The sequence below is a fragment of the Porites lutea genome, chromosome 8, assembly GCF_958299795.1.
Source record: "Porites lutea chromosome 8, jaPorLute2.1, whole genome shotgun sequence".
Taxonomy (NCBI): Eukaryota; Metazoa; Cnidaria; class Anthozoa; order Scleractinia; family Poritidae; genus Porites; species Porites lutea.
Genome location: NC_133208.1, coordinates 27,394,743 through 27,409,150, shown reverse-complemented (window position 1 = coordinate 27,409,150; position 14,408 = coordinate 27,394,743). Strand labels below are relative to the sequence as shown.

At 37.8% G+C, this 14,408-nt stretch overlaps 1 protein-coding gene across 1 annotated transcript; it reads left to right on the top strand.

Annotated features, from left to right (window-relative positions):
* The first annotated feature begins 356 nt into the window (after positions 1-356).
* LOC140946129 (protein amnionless-like) lies at positions 357-13,503 on the top strand. The gene is made up of 15 exons (XM_073395209.1): positions 357-474; positions 824-939; positions 1,632-1,685; positions 3,244-3,325; positions 3,675-3,817; positions 4,800-4,865; positions 5,563-5,697; positions 6,505-6,595; positions 7,158-7,237; positions 7,707-7,785; positions 8,749-8,799; positions 9,707-9,781; positions 10,389-10,491; positions 11,806-11,932; positions 13,105-13,503. The coding sequence occupies exons 1-15, from the start codon at positions 417-419 to the stop codon at positions 13,153-13,155; spliced, it is 1,311 nt and encodes a 436-aa protein (XP_073251310.1). The 5' UTR covers positions 357-416; the 3' UTR covers positions 13,156-13,503.
* Positions 13,504-14,408: the final 905 nt, after the last annotated feature.

The following is a 14,408-nucleotide window of genomic DNA, read 5'->3' as shown; positions in this document are numbered from 1 at the left end:
GGGTTCGTCCGAACCCCTTGAACCCCCCCCCCCCCCCCCCCCCCCCCTCCTACGCGTCTGAATCCATTTACAGAATAAATGCGCACGTTACTCGCGATCGCGAATTTATGGTGGCCCACAACTGTCACGGCAAAACCAAATACTTCACGGCAAAAGCAAAATAGCTTTCGGGTTTTGCCGTGGGTATTTGCTTTTGCCGTGAGGTATTTGGTTTTTGCTGTGAAGTATTTGGTTTTGCCGTGAGGTCTTTGGTTTTGCCGTGAGAGTTTTGTCGTGAGGTATTTTGTTTTTGCCGTGAGGTTTTTGGTTTTGACGTGACAGTTGGGGGCCACCGTAATGAGATCCAGCCCGGGCCAGCTACAATCCCACAATGCAGCTGATTCTTAAATCTTGGGGGTATCCTTGTTTTCTTTGCCATGCTTAAAGCTAAGGACAAAAAGAATTTTTATTGGCTTTTTATTTGTTTTTTGCTAGGTAAGACTGAATTTTGTATGTATAACGATTTAATTCAGAGAACAAACGATTCTATTTGAATAATTCATGAGGCAGTAGTTACGAAGTTTCGAGTATACATGCTTAAGACCTTTTTAACTCACCGCTGGTGGATGCGGAGCTTACATCCTTGCGCGAGGAACCATTCCATACCCTTTCTTGTCATTTCCTATCCCTTTCCTAATTCTTTTATCCGCTCATAATTCATTCAATGTCATCACACCTCCTTGACATCCATGCACTGTTTGAAATCCTGGCTCATTTCCTCCAGACTGATTACATGGAAGGGCTAGTGTAAACGGAATTTCCTATTTGCTTATGATTTTTTTAGTCCATCAATGCTCTGCTTCCATCAAGAAGTGGCTTCCAAATACTAATTTCAACAACCCAGCCAACTGGGATAAAAGGAGAGTACCAAGTGATGGAGAAGATGTAAAGCTAGACAAGGTGCTTAATGTTTTAGTGAACTCCATGTACTTATCCAGCTAAAATTTTCATTTTAAACCCCTTTTTCATAAGAACCTATTTAGCCTAAAATTTTCATTAGTTTCATGTTTTACAAAAATGAAGGGACAGATGAAAAAAAAAGTTTAGTTTAGGTTCTAGTCGGTAAGATGAATGTAACACAGCATTTTATGGACACTGCAGCATGAAATACATGCGTGCTAGTACTTTGGAATTTAGGTTATAAATTTACTGTATGGTTATCATCTAAACTGTATTCTAGATAATTATTATTTTAATATAGTAATATTTTCCATATGCCCTGTAGTAGTTATATCTGTGCTGACAGCTTATAAGACAGTGCCCCTATAAAATTAAGAACCCATTTAAGAATATAAGTAGCCTAAAATCCCACTAAATACCATTTCTATAAGAACCTCTTTAGGCTAAATTGGAAAAATCTAGGTTCTTATACGTGGGTTTTTACTGTATTTCAACTTTTTTCAATTTTTCCACTTTATTTACACTTCAAGTCTTATTTACTTTACAAGTTAGGTGAAATTAGGGGAAATAGGAATAGGCATTCTCTTCTAGAACTGAAAAAATAGTTTTTTTTAAAATGTGATATTTATTTTAGTCTTTCCAATATTGATGACCTCTTGACTTGCTACTGTTTTTGAATACTTTTATCAAAGGGGAACAAGCCACTGGCAGTATCATTAAGAAGAAGTGACTCTCTAAAATCTCTGGTGAGCAATATTTGTGGATCATAAATCAATAACATTAATTTTTTGATCAATATGTTATATACTGGCTGACGTTTAATTATATAGGATATACCTGTGAGGGCCTGTATTGTAGATCGAACTTAAATACGGTGTAAAATTAATTTTTTAAGTAGGCTTATTCTCACTTCTTTTTTAGTTCTCTCCTATATAGCCTGAAGGTATTCCTGGAGGCTATTTTGTGAAATTTCCCCTATATCTACCCGCATCAAATCTAATCTAATAATCTCTCAGAATTCATCAAACTTTCACATGTAAAACTTTATTCCATGCAACTTCTTCAAAAATTATGCTCAGTCTAAAAGAATGAAAGGAGTGTATGAAATTTGATATTTTGATGGGCGTGGTCAAAACCGTAAATTTTACTAGTTTGAAAATACACTCCAGAGAATTTATTCCACTTCCAGCAGCCTCTGGCAACTGATAGATACAGTTAAAAGCAACAGTCGTACGGGAGTACGTCACGGGAAAAGCAATTGGAAAAAAAATATGTCTCTTAGTAGAATTTTGCATTTCTATGAAATGTCTGAGATCACTGCGAGACGCATTTTCAAAGGCTTTTGACGTACTCCCATGAAAATCTTCTGTAACCTATGCAGTTTGCGTCTGCCAAGTTTCAAGTGATTACCATAAACATGAATATTTAGGAGACAAAGGAAATTGAGAATCAAACCTAAAGTTAAAAATTTTAAACCTGAATAACAACTCAGTTTTGACCTGATAACTTAAAATTATTATGTAACCATACACCAAGAAGATGAGAGATCAACTCACTGAGCAACTTAACTTCAGTTTAAGAAACAATTTGATGGCAATTCAGGCTTAAAGATCATAATTAACCCCATCCAAAGCCTAAATTCCAGGGCTCAGTTGTTCGAACGTCGGTTAGCACTAACCCAGGGTTAGATTTTAACCCGGACTTCTTTTTCTTTTCATCAAAGGTACTCTCTCGGATTATTTTCTATATTTTTTTAAAGTATCCAATCATCAAATTGTAGGCAAAAAGAATTAAACTGAATTTGTTTTTTAAGCTCTCAAATCTGAGTTCAAATTTGGCACTAACCCTGGGTTATCTTAACCCACCTTCAAACAACCCGGCCCAGGTTTACATAAGTCTAATCTGGGCCAGGTTGTTTGAAGCCAGGTTAAGATAACCCAGGATTAGTGCGAAATTTGAATTCAGATATTAGAGCTTAAAAAGCAAATTCAGTTTAATTCTCTTTGCCTACATTTTGATGACTGGATACTCCAAAAAGAGTAGAGAAAATTATCCAAGAGAGTGCTCTTGATAAAAAGAAAAAGAAACCGTGGTTAAATTTAACCCCGGGTTAGTGCTAACCAGCATTAAAACAACTAGGCCCTGATGACTGTTAACCACTATACCACTTTGCTTTAGATCACATGATCAATCTCTCTGTCAAGAAGGGTTAGTGTAGAAACAAACTTCAAAAAGAAGACTATTTTTATTATTACTGTACTGTTTCTATATATATTACCTCATGATTGTTGCAATTTGTTTCAGAGTTTGCCCATCAATGGAGAAGTAATATTTTATGATGGTGCTGAAATACAATTTTGTGCCAGTGAAACAAATTCCTGTAATGGTGGGTGTGGATTATAGTTTTTGACTTAATAGGTCATCAGAGTTGTCAATGTGCGGAAAGTATCTGAAGGCTGGCTGAAATACTTAGAAGCTGATTTAGCTATTATCCTTTAAGAATCAGAGGAATACTAGACCAGGAGCCCTGAATTTGTACAGCTGGCAAAAAAAAATGACTGAGTTAAAGATACTGGCTGCTGATGACAGTTTTCTCTTGGGTCCCCAGTTTCTTTTACTGCAATTATTAATATAGGAAATATACCTATCTGAAATTTGTTTTATTTCTTAAGTATCTGAATTCACGAAAGGACACATTAGAATTGTTTGTTTGGTTGTTTTTTTTTTTGTTCAAGACTCAGGAGATATTCATTTTCTGGCCTCTGTTCAAGATTGGTATAATCCTTACAACTGGCAGGATATTGCATCATTAGCTTCTAGCATCATCCTTCACACAGATAACGTGCCTTGTGTTCATGATACTGCTGTCTTTCCACAGGTAATTATAATAATTAAAGCACTAATTAAGCCATCTCACTTTGTACATTCAATGTATGAATTTTGGATATCCAATACCACAGTTTTCTTGGAAGCATAATTTGTGCAATATAGAAAAAGGCAACTCTCCCTTTGTTTTACTAGCAAATGTGCATTGCACTTTGAATGAAAAATTAAACATGTTGACCCAAAGTCACTTTTTTGCGAGGCTGAATCGCTATTTAATTTAACTTGAAGACTTGAAAATTATCATGTTGTCATTTTTCTTATCAAAGTACATCCAGTACAATTGCATGCATGCTATATCCAAACCCTCACTGTTATTTAAAGCCCCTCATTCCCCAATGTTTATCCATCAATCAAATTAGCTTAAAATGAATTAATCCTTGCTGCTAATAAGGTTAATGTATGAGATTGACAGTACGTTGAATTGATGCAACAACAACACAGTGCCAGTCATCCAGACCCTTAGAAAAGGAGGCCCGGGTCTCCAAAAAAACTTTTTGCGGCCCTGGTCTAAAAATAAGGGGGGAAGGGGGCAGCGTCCCCCAGGCCCCTCCCCTGAATCTGCCACTGCAACAACAAGTTCATTCAGTATTACCATTTCTGTACATGGTGTTACTGACTGAAATACAAATAATTAACAGATAGTTTTAAGGAAATACAAATAATGGTATAATTAAGTATTATTAAGTTTCTTTCATCTTTTAAATGCTTGAAAAACGAAATTAGCAGTTAGCGTGTTGATAATAAGTGAATCAGTATTGTTGAAAAGAAAACAGACTTTATCGTGGTTATTGTAATTTGTATTAAAATAATAAAAATAATGTATTTCATGCCATTGGTAATATGTTTTTATAAGATCCTTTTCTCCCCTCAGAAATTTCCAAGGACTCTCATCTATGGGTTGGGTATGGATGTTATTTAAGTCCTTTAAGCTACTGGTTCATTCATGACCTGTGTCTCATTTTGTTCTTTGACAGGACAGTTCATTTCTAGTCAGTTCCAGTATTCCTGTCAAAGTTGCTGCTGTTGAATTGTTTGGTCAGGTACACTCTCCTTGCTTTATCAGATGAGTGTGAGACATTAATGTGGCATGGTGTAGTGTTTTGAGCAAAATAGGGTATTAACCTGTTAATCCATAAGTCCCTTAGTTTTCAGGTTAAGCCTGTGCCAGGCTCTCAGTTTGTAGGGATGAGCAAAAAGAAAAAGCAAAAGTGGGGCTGTGGTCTAGATTTTTCCCACCAGGTATTTTCGTAATTTTTCGATTCATGCTTGCTTGCTTGGGCCTAGGCATGTCATATTCTAACTAATTTTCATTCTACAACAAAAAGCTGGGAGGGCTCCGTGGGCAAGGAAAATTTGAGAGCTTGTTTTTTTTTTTTTTAAATCCTGCTGTTGAAATCCAACTTTGATGTATTTCCGGCAAATTTTCTCTACATTGGTTATGCTCCAGTTAGATATTTTATTTGGCATCACATATGAACATTTTTAACTTAAAAGTTTTTACAGTCATGTCCTGCATACACTGATGGTGTACAAGATACTGGATATTGGATTACAGTCACCGGAGACAACTTCCCAAAACTTTCAGTTGCCTTATATTTTCTGCAAAGTTGACTTGTATATAGTGGTCCCTGTGTATAACGGTCACCTTGCCATTTCCCAAGGGTGACCACACAGGTTTGTACTGTACTTATTTCCCATTGACACATTTGTCAATTAACACTAAATATTTATTGGTAGAGGCAAAGCTCGAAGAGTTTCAAGGATTTTTATTCCGGTGAATCAGGAAGGTTACAGTTTAACTTGACTGAGTCAGCTGATATCACAGCTGTGGAATGTATTGATTCCACAGGCTGCCCATGTGGAACCTGGAAGGTAATGTCAGGCACTCTGCAGCTCTTTTTATGCTTATCCCCTGTAAGGAGAGGAACATCGACAGGACTTTTGATAGCGACAGAAATCAAGCTTACAATCATGGACAAAAGTCCTTGGGACCGTAATGCAGTATTCATATTGTTCTGTAATTTCTGGATGCCCTCATAAAACAGTGCATCCTTTTCGAAATTTTCTTGCAGTTCTCCCTCCCCCCTATACAAAGTTAAAACTCGAACAAAATTCTGAGTGCTCACATCCAACATTGTTTGTGGGGTAAGGGGAGGGGCTGGACCTGTGTGAATTAGAAAATGCCCCAAAAATGCAAAAGTATCTCAAGACTTTTGCCAATTATTGTAGTAAAGATTGCAGAGTAAAAGTGAGAACCAGTACAGCATCCTGGACAAAACCTAGCCTCATGCGAGCATTAGTCATTCATTTTGAACGTCAAGAGAATGCATAAGCTCACTCCTCACTCTCGCATCCCCCTTCCACGTGACTTCGCTCAAAATCCTTAAAATAGAGAGCTGCTTTCCCATAAGCTAAACAGCATCATTAAAGGAATGTACTGCTTAGTACCTTTTGATTTATTGGTGTACGGTTCACACCATCCATTTACAGACTCCAAAGGTTACTGGGAGAATCGATCGTTATTCTTGTACAGCACAAAAAAACAGTATTAAAAGTAAACGAGTACTGCTCAGTGGCTTATTTTTGCAAGTTTGGGGTTCATGGAAAGAATATGATGTTAAATAATGACTCTGACAAATTGACTTTTTATAATACTCATTACGATTATGTTATTTTCAGTTAGCGGAAAATATATGCAGCCATGTTAAGTGTAAGGACCCAGGATGTGCAAAGCCTTTTAAACCCGAAGGAAGCTGCTGTGATATTTGTGGTAAGAACAATAGTTATTTTTTCTGTTTCTAACAAGTTACGTTTACTTGAATACGGTTTACTACCGATGTCCATGTGCCACGTGCACCTCTAGCAACTGCACCTACCCTTTTATGATGAAGTCCTCCAAGATAGTTCTATCTTTTGAGACTGCATTTGGATGAAATCATGGGGTGTGACCACTCATACAAATAAAACCCCTTTTGTAGTACATTCACATACTTCTAAAGTGTTATTTTATAATGTATTGCTCATAAAATACCATTAAAGCAGATTTGCGTTTCATCGTTTTACAAAATGAAATTAAGATTTTTTTTCTTTTTACTTTGGCCATTTCCGGGATTAACTTGAAATGGCGACAAAAATAGACAGTAGAGTCAGATTTCCCAGTCAAAGAACTGCCATATTAAAATTGAGATGCAGTACGTGTTTTTGCGAATATCAAGACACGGAGAATATTTTGTTTTGTGATTGATTGCTATATTCACCTAGTCACTGCACCTTTTACCCTGATGTAGTAGTGCATTGCACTCTGATTGAAATGGGCGTTACTATTACTACAGGTACTTTGCTAAAATTGAGTCTAAGGCAAGATTTCAACATGGCGTCTTACAGAGATCTGCTGATGAATGTCTCTCAGAAAGTAAGATATACCGTTGTACTGTACGCATTTTTAACATGGTCGAGCATAAACGCCCGGGTGAACGTAGTCCTGAATAGGACTGTTGTCAACAGTTTCTGACGTTTCAACAACCTGTGCGGTAGTCATCTTCAGAGTCAACTTGAGCTGTATCGTGTCACATGATGGTATTTGACTCTGGTTACTGACCTGATTGGTAAATTAAGTCACGATGTTATTAGTTGTGTGTCAGTTAAGCTCATTTAAGCTGTGATGTTATTGGCTATGAAGACTCGAAATGTCATCGGTGCGTTCCCACAGTTAGGTTTTGAGAAGGTGGGATTCTCATACGTTTATGTTCAGTCTGGTCATTTGTCATCTCATCTTCCTTTTTTGCTTTGTCGTCATTTGGTACCCTTACGTTATTTGACATTCAATATTTTAAGAGCTAATACGGTCTGATGTAGTGATTTTTAAAACTTGTACTTTACAGGGATATGAGGGCGTTACTATTGCCACTTCTAAAACAGAAGCTGGATTTGTGCAGGTGGTCTTAACAGATCAGGAAAATGGTATGAACTTGGCCTTATGGTTCATGATATGATATGTTTCGCGCCTTTGTGTCTTTACAGATGATATCCTTACTGAGCCGGAATATGTGAAGTTTATGTACCATAAATAATATATTCTCGCTGCTGACCTTTTGCTTCAGGGTTTGTTAAATGGTGACCAACTGTTTTTTGCTTACACGTCAATTCGCTAACTCGTTTACTTTCGCTAACGAAGCAAAAATGATGCTATACAATGCATATACCTCATTATATTCTTTCAGCCGCGACACGATCAACCCCCATACACGTATGTATACCCCGTTCTTTAAGCCACTGATCAGACGAAAGAAGTTAGGGAACTGACCTAGTGAACCTTTTGCGAAAAGACTGAAGACCTTAGCAAACCGGCAAGAAGTTGGCGAAAAGACCGTAAATGGCATGAATAGTTACTTTAAATATTGTGGTGTTGGTCTGGCACAGTCAAACCTCCTTGAGATATCTGGTAGGCCCTGTATACTATTTAGATTGGTGATGTGCTGCTATGATTGATTACATTTTGGAAGCCTGTTTGAAGCGGGTTTTTAACACCATCCTAAACTGCTATACTTCTCGTATCTCAGTTTCAAAAGCCACTTCTAAACTTTTTTTCTAGTAACATCGTTTTCCCTTGTGTCACAATTATCCTAAATCGCTAACCCATGTGTATAAAACCTGTAAGTACATTACTTACATGAAAAGGAAATATTTAAACGAGACACACTATCGCCTTTGAAGTATTACGTTTGTGATATATAACAGTGTTATTTGTCCCTGTATGGACGCTAACAGTGGAATTTACCCTTGATTAATCCTTCTTTAATATCACTTAGCATTATTCTGTACGACTGATAGGCCCCATTTTTTTTTATCCATGAAAAACCCCTTGGTGAGAATTCTAAAATAATATATGTTTTTGTTCTCGCTTTTTAAATTCGTTTTGTAAAGGAATGAAAGCCCAGATTGCAAGTGAACACTTGAAGGATTTGTTGACTTCAGGTAATGTTTTAACCCTTTAAACCCTAAGATCAAAATTTGAATTCTCATTTGTTGCCCCTATTCATTTGGTTCAGAAAGTAGTGGGGAGAAGTTGATAAAATATCAACAAATTCATCTTGTGTGATCATGTTCGCTGTTGTCATGACCACTCTGTTTTACGAATCATCGATATTACAAGGAGCAATTTGATGCTGATCATTGGATACGGCAAGGTGTGCAATTCATAATTAACGCTCTCTAACTTTGCTTAAATTTCAAACTATACAGCGTTAAATATCCCACTTATAATCCAGTACCTTAGGATAGTTATACTGTTCACAAGCTCTCTATTTTCTCGAGGCACATCAGAAGGAAAGCATTTAAACAGCGAGAGAAGCGATTGCGAGCTTTACGCACAAGTTCGCATTCAGTTCAAGAGTTTTTCGATCGAAGAAAAATATGAGGGTAGTGTGCAGTCTGTCGAATGGCCTGATACCAGTCAATTATTCGATGAGGTTGAGTATGTAATGAAGAATCCTGTAGATCGAGGAGGATTTTTTCCTCACACTTTTGTCTGCCACCCGACAACGCAACGGCACTCTATTCACAACTATCACAAAAAAACCTTCCTGAACCTCAGTAATACACTGCTGTCAAACTACAAAATTCGCCAACATTTGCCAAACTGAGCGAGATGAAATAATAGCAATGAAGTTTGAAAAAGAGCATGAATGCAGTTTTAGGTGAACGTTTCGCTCCCTGCTCTCCCCTCACACCCCGCCGGGCGGGGCTCGAGGGTTTCGCACGCAAGAATGCGCGTTTTTGGCTCTTCACGCCTTACGGTTTAAGAGAACTGAAGAAACTGGTTAATTTTCATCCTAGTAAAAACAATGAACTGAGAAATTGTTGCCCTGTTTCTTTTCTGCAGAGAAAGCATTCAGTGTTGATAGTGCTGAGGTTCTTAAGCAGTCAGCCACTACTGCTGTAAGTGGAAAAAAGTCGGGTCAGTATGAATTTTGATGAGAATATTTTCTTGAACTGATTAAAAGAGACAGTGAAGCCAAATTTAAGCAGAGCACATAATAAGCGTACACCTCCATCAATGGGTACCTCCTCAGAGCTGCTAATAACAGTTGGTCGTCGGACAAAATCCGACTTAACACTTAACATACTTCTTCCACTCGGACGTTATAACTTAACAGATCAAATTCCATTGATTTTCATTTTGAAAATAAAGATTTGCTTGTTACTTTAAGAAACTAAAAGTCAATGTAGAGTATGACCGGCAACTTTTCTGGTTTTTCCAACTTAACCGACGACTTGGTCAGTTATGTCCTTTGTAAAACAACAAATTATCTGCCTGTTTAAGCGGGCACTAGTGACTGTTAAATGGGTTACCATGGAATGGAGGCTAGTCAGTCACAGGGTTACCAGGTTTATAATTTTATTCAATAAGCAACTCCAAGAATTCACCCTTGCTTCCCAATATTCTTAAAATAATAATTATAGTGCTTTCATATCAGCTTATCAAAACCATGGCCAATGGAGGCTAACGACCAGATAAAATCATGCTCTCGTTGATTATTTGTTTTCACTGTGCCTTTTTACAGGAAAACCTAAAAACAACTTGGTTATTCCACTGGCAGTAGGACTAACCATATTATTTCTGTTCCTTGTTACTGTTTTGTTTCTGATCTTTAGACGAACTAAAAGGTGAGTGCTAGTCTACCGTAAATGACCTAATAAACGCCCGGAGCGTCCATTTAATTTTAGGGATCCTAGCGTTTAATAGATAGGAGACGTTTAAAAGAGGGAGGCGTTCATTCTCATAACTGTAACAAGCTCAACGAAACTAATATGCTTTCTGCAAGAATGTCAAGAGAGTTTAACAATAGCGGAATATCCATTCCGTTAGTTGATACGTCTAGGCGGTCTAGTTAACAATTATTCCTCGAGCCCGAATGCGCTCAGAGGCCACAATTGTTGTTTTAGTAAAATCCAACTAGTTGGTCAGAAATATCGAGACAAAACAAATTTCGCTAGTTAAGGCTAGACTTAAATCCTTTTTTGCCGCCAAAAATCCGGCGCTTTTCGCTACTAGTGGGCTATAACATATAGCCTAGTAGTAGCTCAACCAATCAGAATGCAGCATTAACAATAGACCACTGGTTGGATTTTACTAAAGATCCATATCGCTCTTTCAAATCCCAACATCGATGTCAGAATCCTCGCTCAGGGTTATTGTGTTACCATCGTTAGTCTATCCGTACTTTGAACTGGACACAATAAACTGAATTAATTTAATGATTTTGCCCCTTTTTGCTTATTCCTATTCTTTTGGAGTAATTCTTAAAGGAAGCGTCTTTTAGCCAGGGGGCATATATTAGAGAGAGGCGTCTAATACAATTTTAATAGCCTAGCGGGGGCCTTTATATTAGGTAAGATATAGATATTAGATATTTATTTGGAAGTGGGGGTTTGTTAGGTCATTTACGGTATTTTATTACTCAGTTAATTCAAAGCGGACAGACTGCAAATTGTTGTTGCTCGACATATCTATATGCCGTAACTGTTCATCAGTAGAATGCCTAAAATGATTGGACGTGTCACCCGACCAGGTCAACTTTTATTCGGACAAACGGGAAAATTTGTCGCGTTGACTATTATTTCTGCTTCAAAATGATGGTCTTAGGTATTTGACATCATGTCCGACCAAAGCAGTTAATTCAACAGAAAATATGTTCGTCTTCCATACATTTTCTTTTCAACTTAGTTCGACACTTAGTTAAGTTCAACCTTAACTTTGATGCACAGTAGCCCGCGCGACGTAACTAAAATAAGTTCTAACCCAGTAGCAGTTTGGTTCGTCTCATGAAAAGTTCAACGTTTGGGCCTAGCCACATTTTTTTTCGTCTTCATTTTGCACAATCTGGATCCTGCTAAATTGAATATCCTGTAGCATCGATGTAGACCGTATGCAAGCCAATACGTTCGCACCTAAATTTGGTTTGATTTTACCTTATCTAGGATACGAAACCATTCATTTAAGTTTGTTGAAGTTGAAGAGTTTGAGCTAGATGAAATGGATGCTGACAAAGAAGAAGCTAAATTGGAAAAACAATACTCTTCTGGTCGAAGTAGTGATAAATCGGCGGTATGTTGGCATTATTCATATGATAGTAGAATTAATTCATTTTTCTCTTGTCTGTTAATATGCCATTTCCACGATGGCATCATTCTACTCCTTTCACATTTAAATATGTTTATCGCAGAGAGGTTTAAATGATAAAAGTCCTAATTTGCACATCAAAGCAAATCCTGGAGGATTCTGGTCGTTGTAAAATGACGTAGGCGTGCAAATCAGGCCTATTGAATTTGGCTGTTGAATGACGCTTGGATGGCGATATCCCGTCTTTTCATGATCTTGACCTACAATCATCAAAAGTCTTAGGAAGGCTACTACTTTTTACCTCATTTTTCCTTCTTTCCCCCTCCTCCTCGCCCAATGTTGGACAAACCTTAAGTGTTTATGCGCGTAATTTGCTCTACCATATCCCAACATTGATTAGGGGGACGGGGTGTATTTAGCACAAAGGAAAACCATATATTTTTTTTCACTTTAGAGTAAACTGTTGTTAAGTTGTACAACCTTCCAAACTACTTTTGTCCTGGATTGTAGGTCGAAAGTGACTTAGCTATTGGGTGGCGATATCGGGTCTTTTCATGATCCTGACCTAGGACGAAAGTGATTTGGGTGCACTTGTACCATTACATCTAATAGAGACTAAAGAAAACGTCAAATACATGGTCAGAGAAAATTGTGGAAAGTTCGGTAAGAGTGTCAGACCCTGATAAACTGGTAGACTACCCTTGCTTCTCCCCCCACCCCTATCCCCTTCCAGTTTACATTTTGGGGATCTTATAATGTCACGTGTTGGAGGGCCCATCGACCCAACTCGCCAGACTACAATGCGTGTCCAATTTTGTTTCAACATTGGCTGAAAGCTGAACATTTTTCATGCTACACCGTCACGACTGACTTATCTCTCTGTACTCTTTCTCTCCTTTTCCGATGCTGAGTCTGGCGTTTTTTGCAAATGGGTAGTACGTGAATCAACATTTTGGAGGGCGTAACGTACCGCTGAAGTGTTCCAACAAACTTGACGACTGTAGTAGCCAGCGGTCGCTGTCATAACCATGCCAGTCGGCGTCGTTAAACAGTGATCAGGGCAGGGCTACAGCTGTACCCGTGTTGCTGGAAATTGGCCCTGACGCTTCACTATAATCTCTCGCTAAAAAATAAATTATTGATGTTTTATTTTCCAGCTGGCGATGGCTAACCCACTCTATGAAAGTGCAGAAAATGAAAAGGAGTAAACGCTAGTTTGCGCCCAATCTCGTCAAATTAGTTTATAATTTTTAAGAGCCACTGAAAGATCTTTGTTGTTTCAGAGGTAAATTAAAGTTAAAGCACGATTGAAAAACACGAGACATCTTCTTACAGATATACTTCGGTTTAAACTTACATTCTTCAGAATTGATGCGCAATGTACAAAGCAAGGGTAAGTTCTGTACATGGCTTTAAAAGGTGCGTCAGTTAAAAAAAGGGTACTGTCCCTCCGTTAAAATTCGATAGAAGTGTTTCAAACTTTTTATGACTGAAATCTACTGAGAGTGACAGTCTCGCGTTGGGTATTCCAATAAAGTAGAAATAATTTTAAAATAGTTAGCTCGAGATGGTCGTTTTCTTTCGCCCTCTTGTCTTCCCCCGCGCCCTTGTTATCCTCCCTGTGACACAGAGGTCACTGCGGTGTAGACTGCAGTCGAGGTCATATAAAACTGTTGAAAACGTCAACTGAGGTGATGGAATATAGAAGAACAAGATTTCAGAAGCTTCAGTTGGCTTGATAGCTGTGCTGGTTAGAGCGCTTCACCGGTATCGCTGGTTGATATGTCCGAATCCCGTCCAAAAAGCCTGAATTTTTTTTCATGCTTTAAAACACAGCCGCTAAAGTTGTGCCTGTGTATACCTGCGGCGAGGATCGTTGTTCTATTAAAATTTATTCAAATGGATTTATTCAAATTTCAAACGCATGGAAAAAGGACATATGACTGCTCAAAACGTTGGCACTAGAAGCTGCAGCGGTAAAGGTAAAGATACACTGCCTTTTGGAACAATAACTTCAATAATTTGGATTTTATCAGAAAGGACAACAGTTAACTGACAAACAAGCTTAGTAGGCAATGCTTAAATAATCTCCATTCTAAATCATGAGATTGTACTAAGGCCTATTTTATTTTCGGTTTATACAGTAGAGGTTTATGCGATCCAACTTAGAGACGTCTCTGTTACCAAACGACAGAGTCCCGTTCACCCAGACGATCAGTTAAAATTTTGGGACCTTTTGTTTGTTTGTTTGTGTTTGTGCAAATTACCTTACTACAAAGTCAATATAGACATTAAATTTCAGTTATTTTATACGAACTATACACAGGGCACGGTTGTTGGAAGGCCGATTAGCGCTAACCCTTGGTTAAATTTGGGCTATTTTTTCTTTGTTCAAAAGCGTTTTTCCAGATAGTTTTCTCGATTCTTTTTAGAGCATCAAATCATCAAATTGTAGACAAAA

What these genes read in the sequence shown, in the direction of transcription:
- LOC140946129 (XM_073395209.1), top strand. Translation starts at nt 417, where the DNA reads ATGCTTAAAGCTAAGGACAAAAAGAATTTTTATTGGCTTTTTATTTGT. An exon ending in TGAAACAAATTCCTGTAATG is followed by an intron (nt 3,326 to 3,674) that starts GTGGGTGTGGAT and finishes TTTTTGTTCAAG; the next exon opens with ACTCAGGAGATATTCATTTT. An exon ending in ATACTGCTGTCTTTCCACAG is followed by an intron (nt 3,818 to 4,799) that starts GTAATTATAATA and finishes GTTCTTTGACAG; the next exon opens with GACAGTTCATTTCTAGTCAG.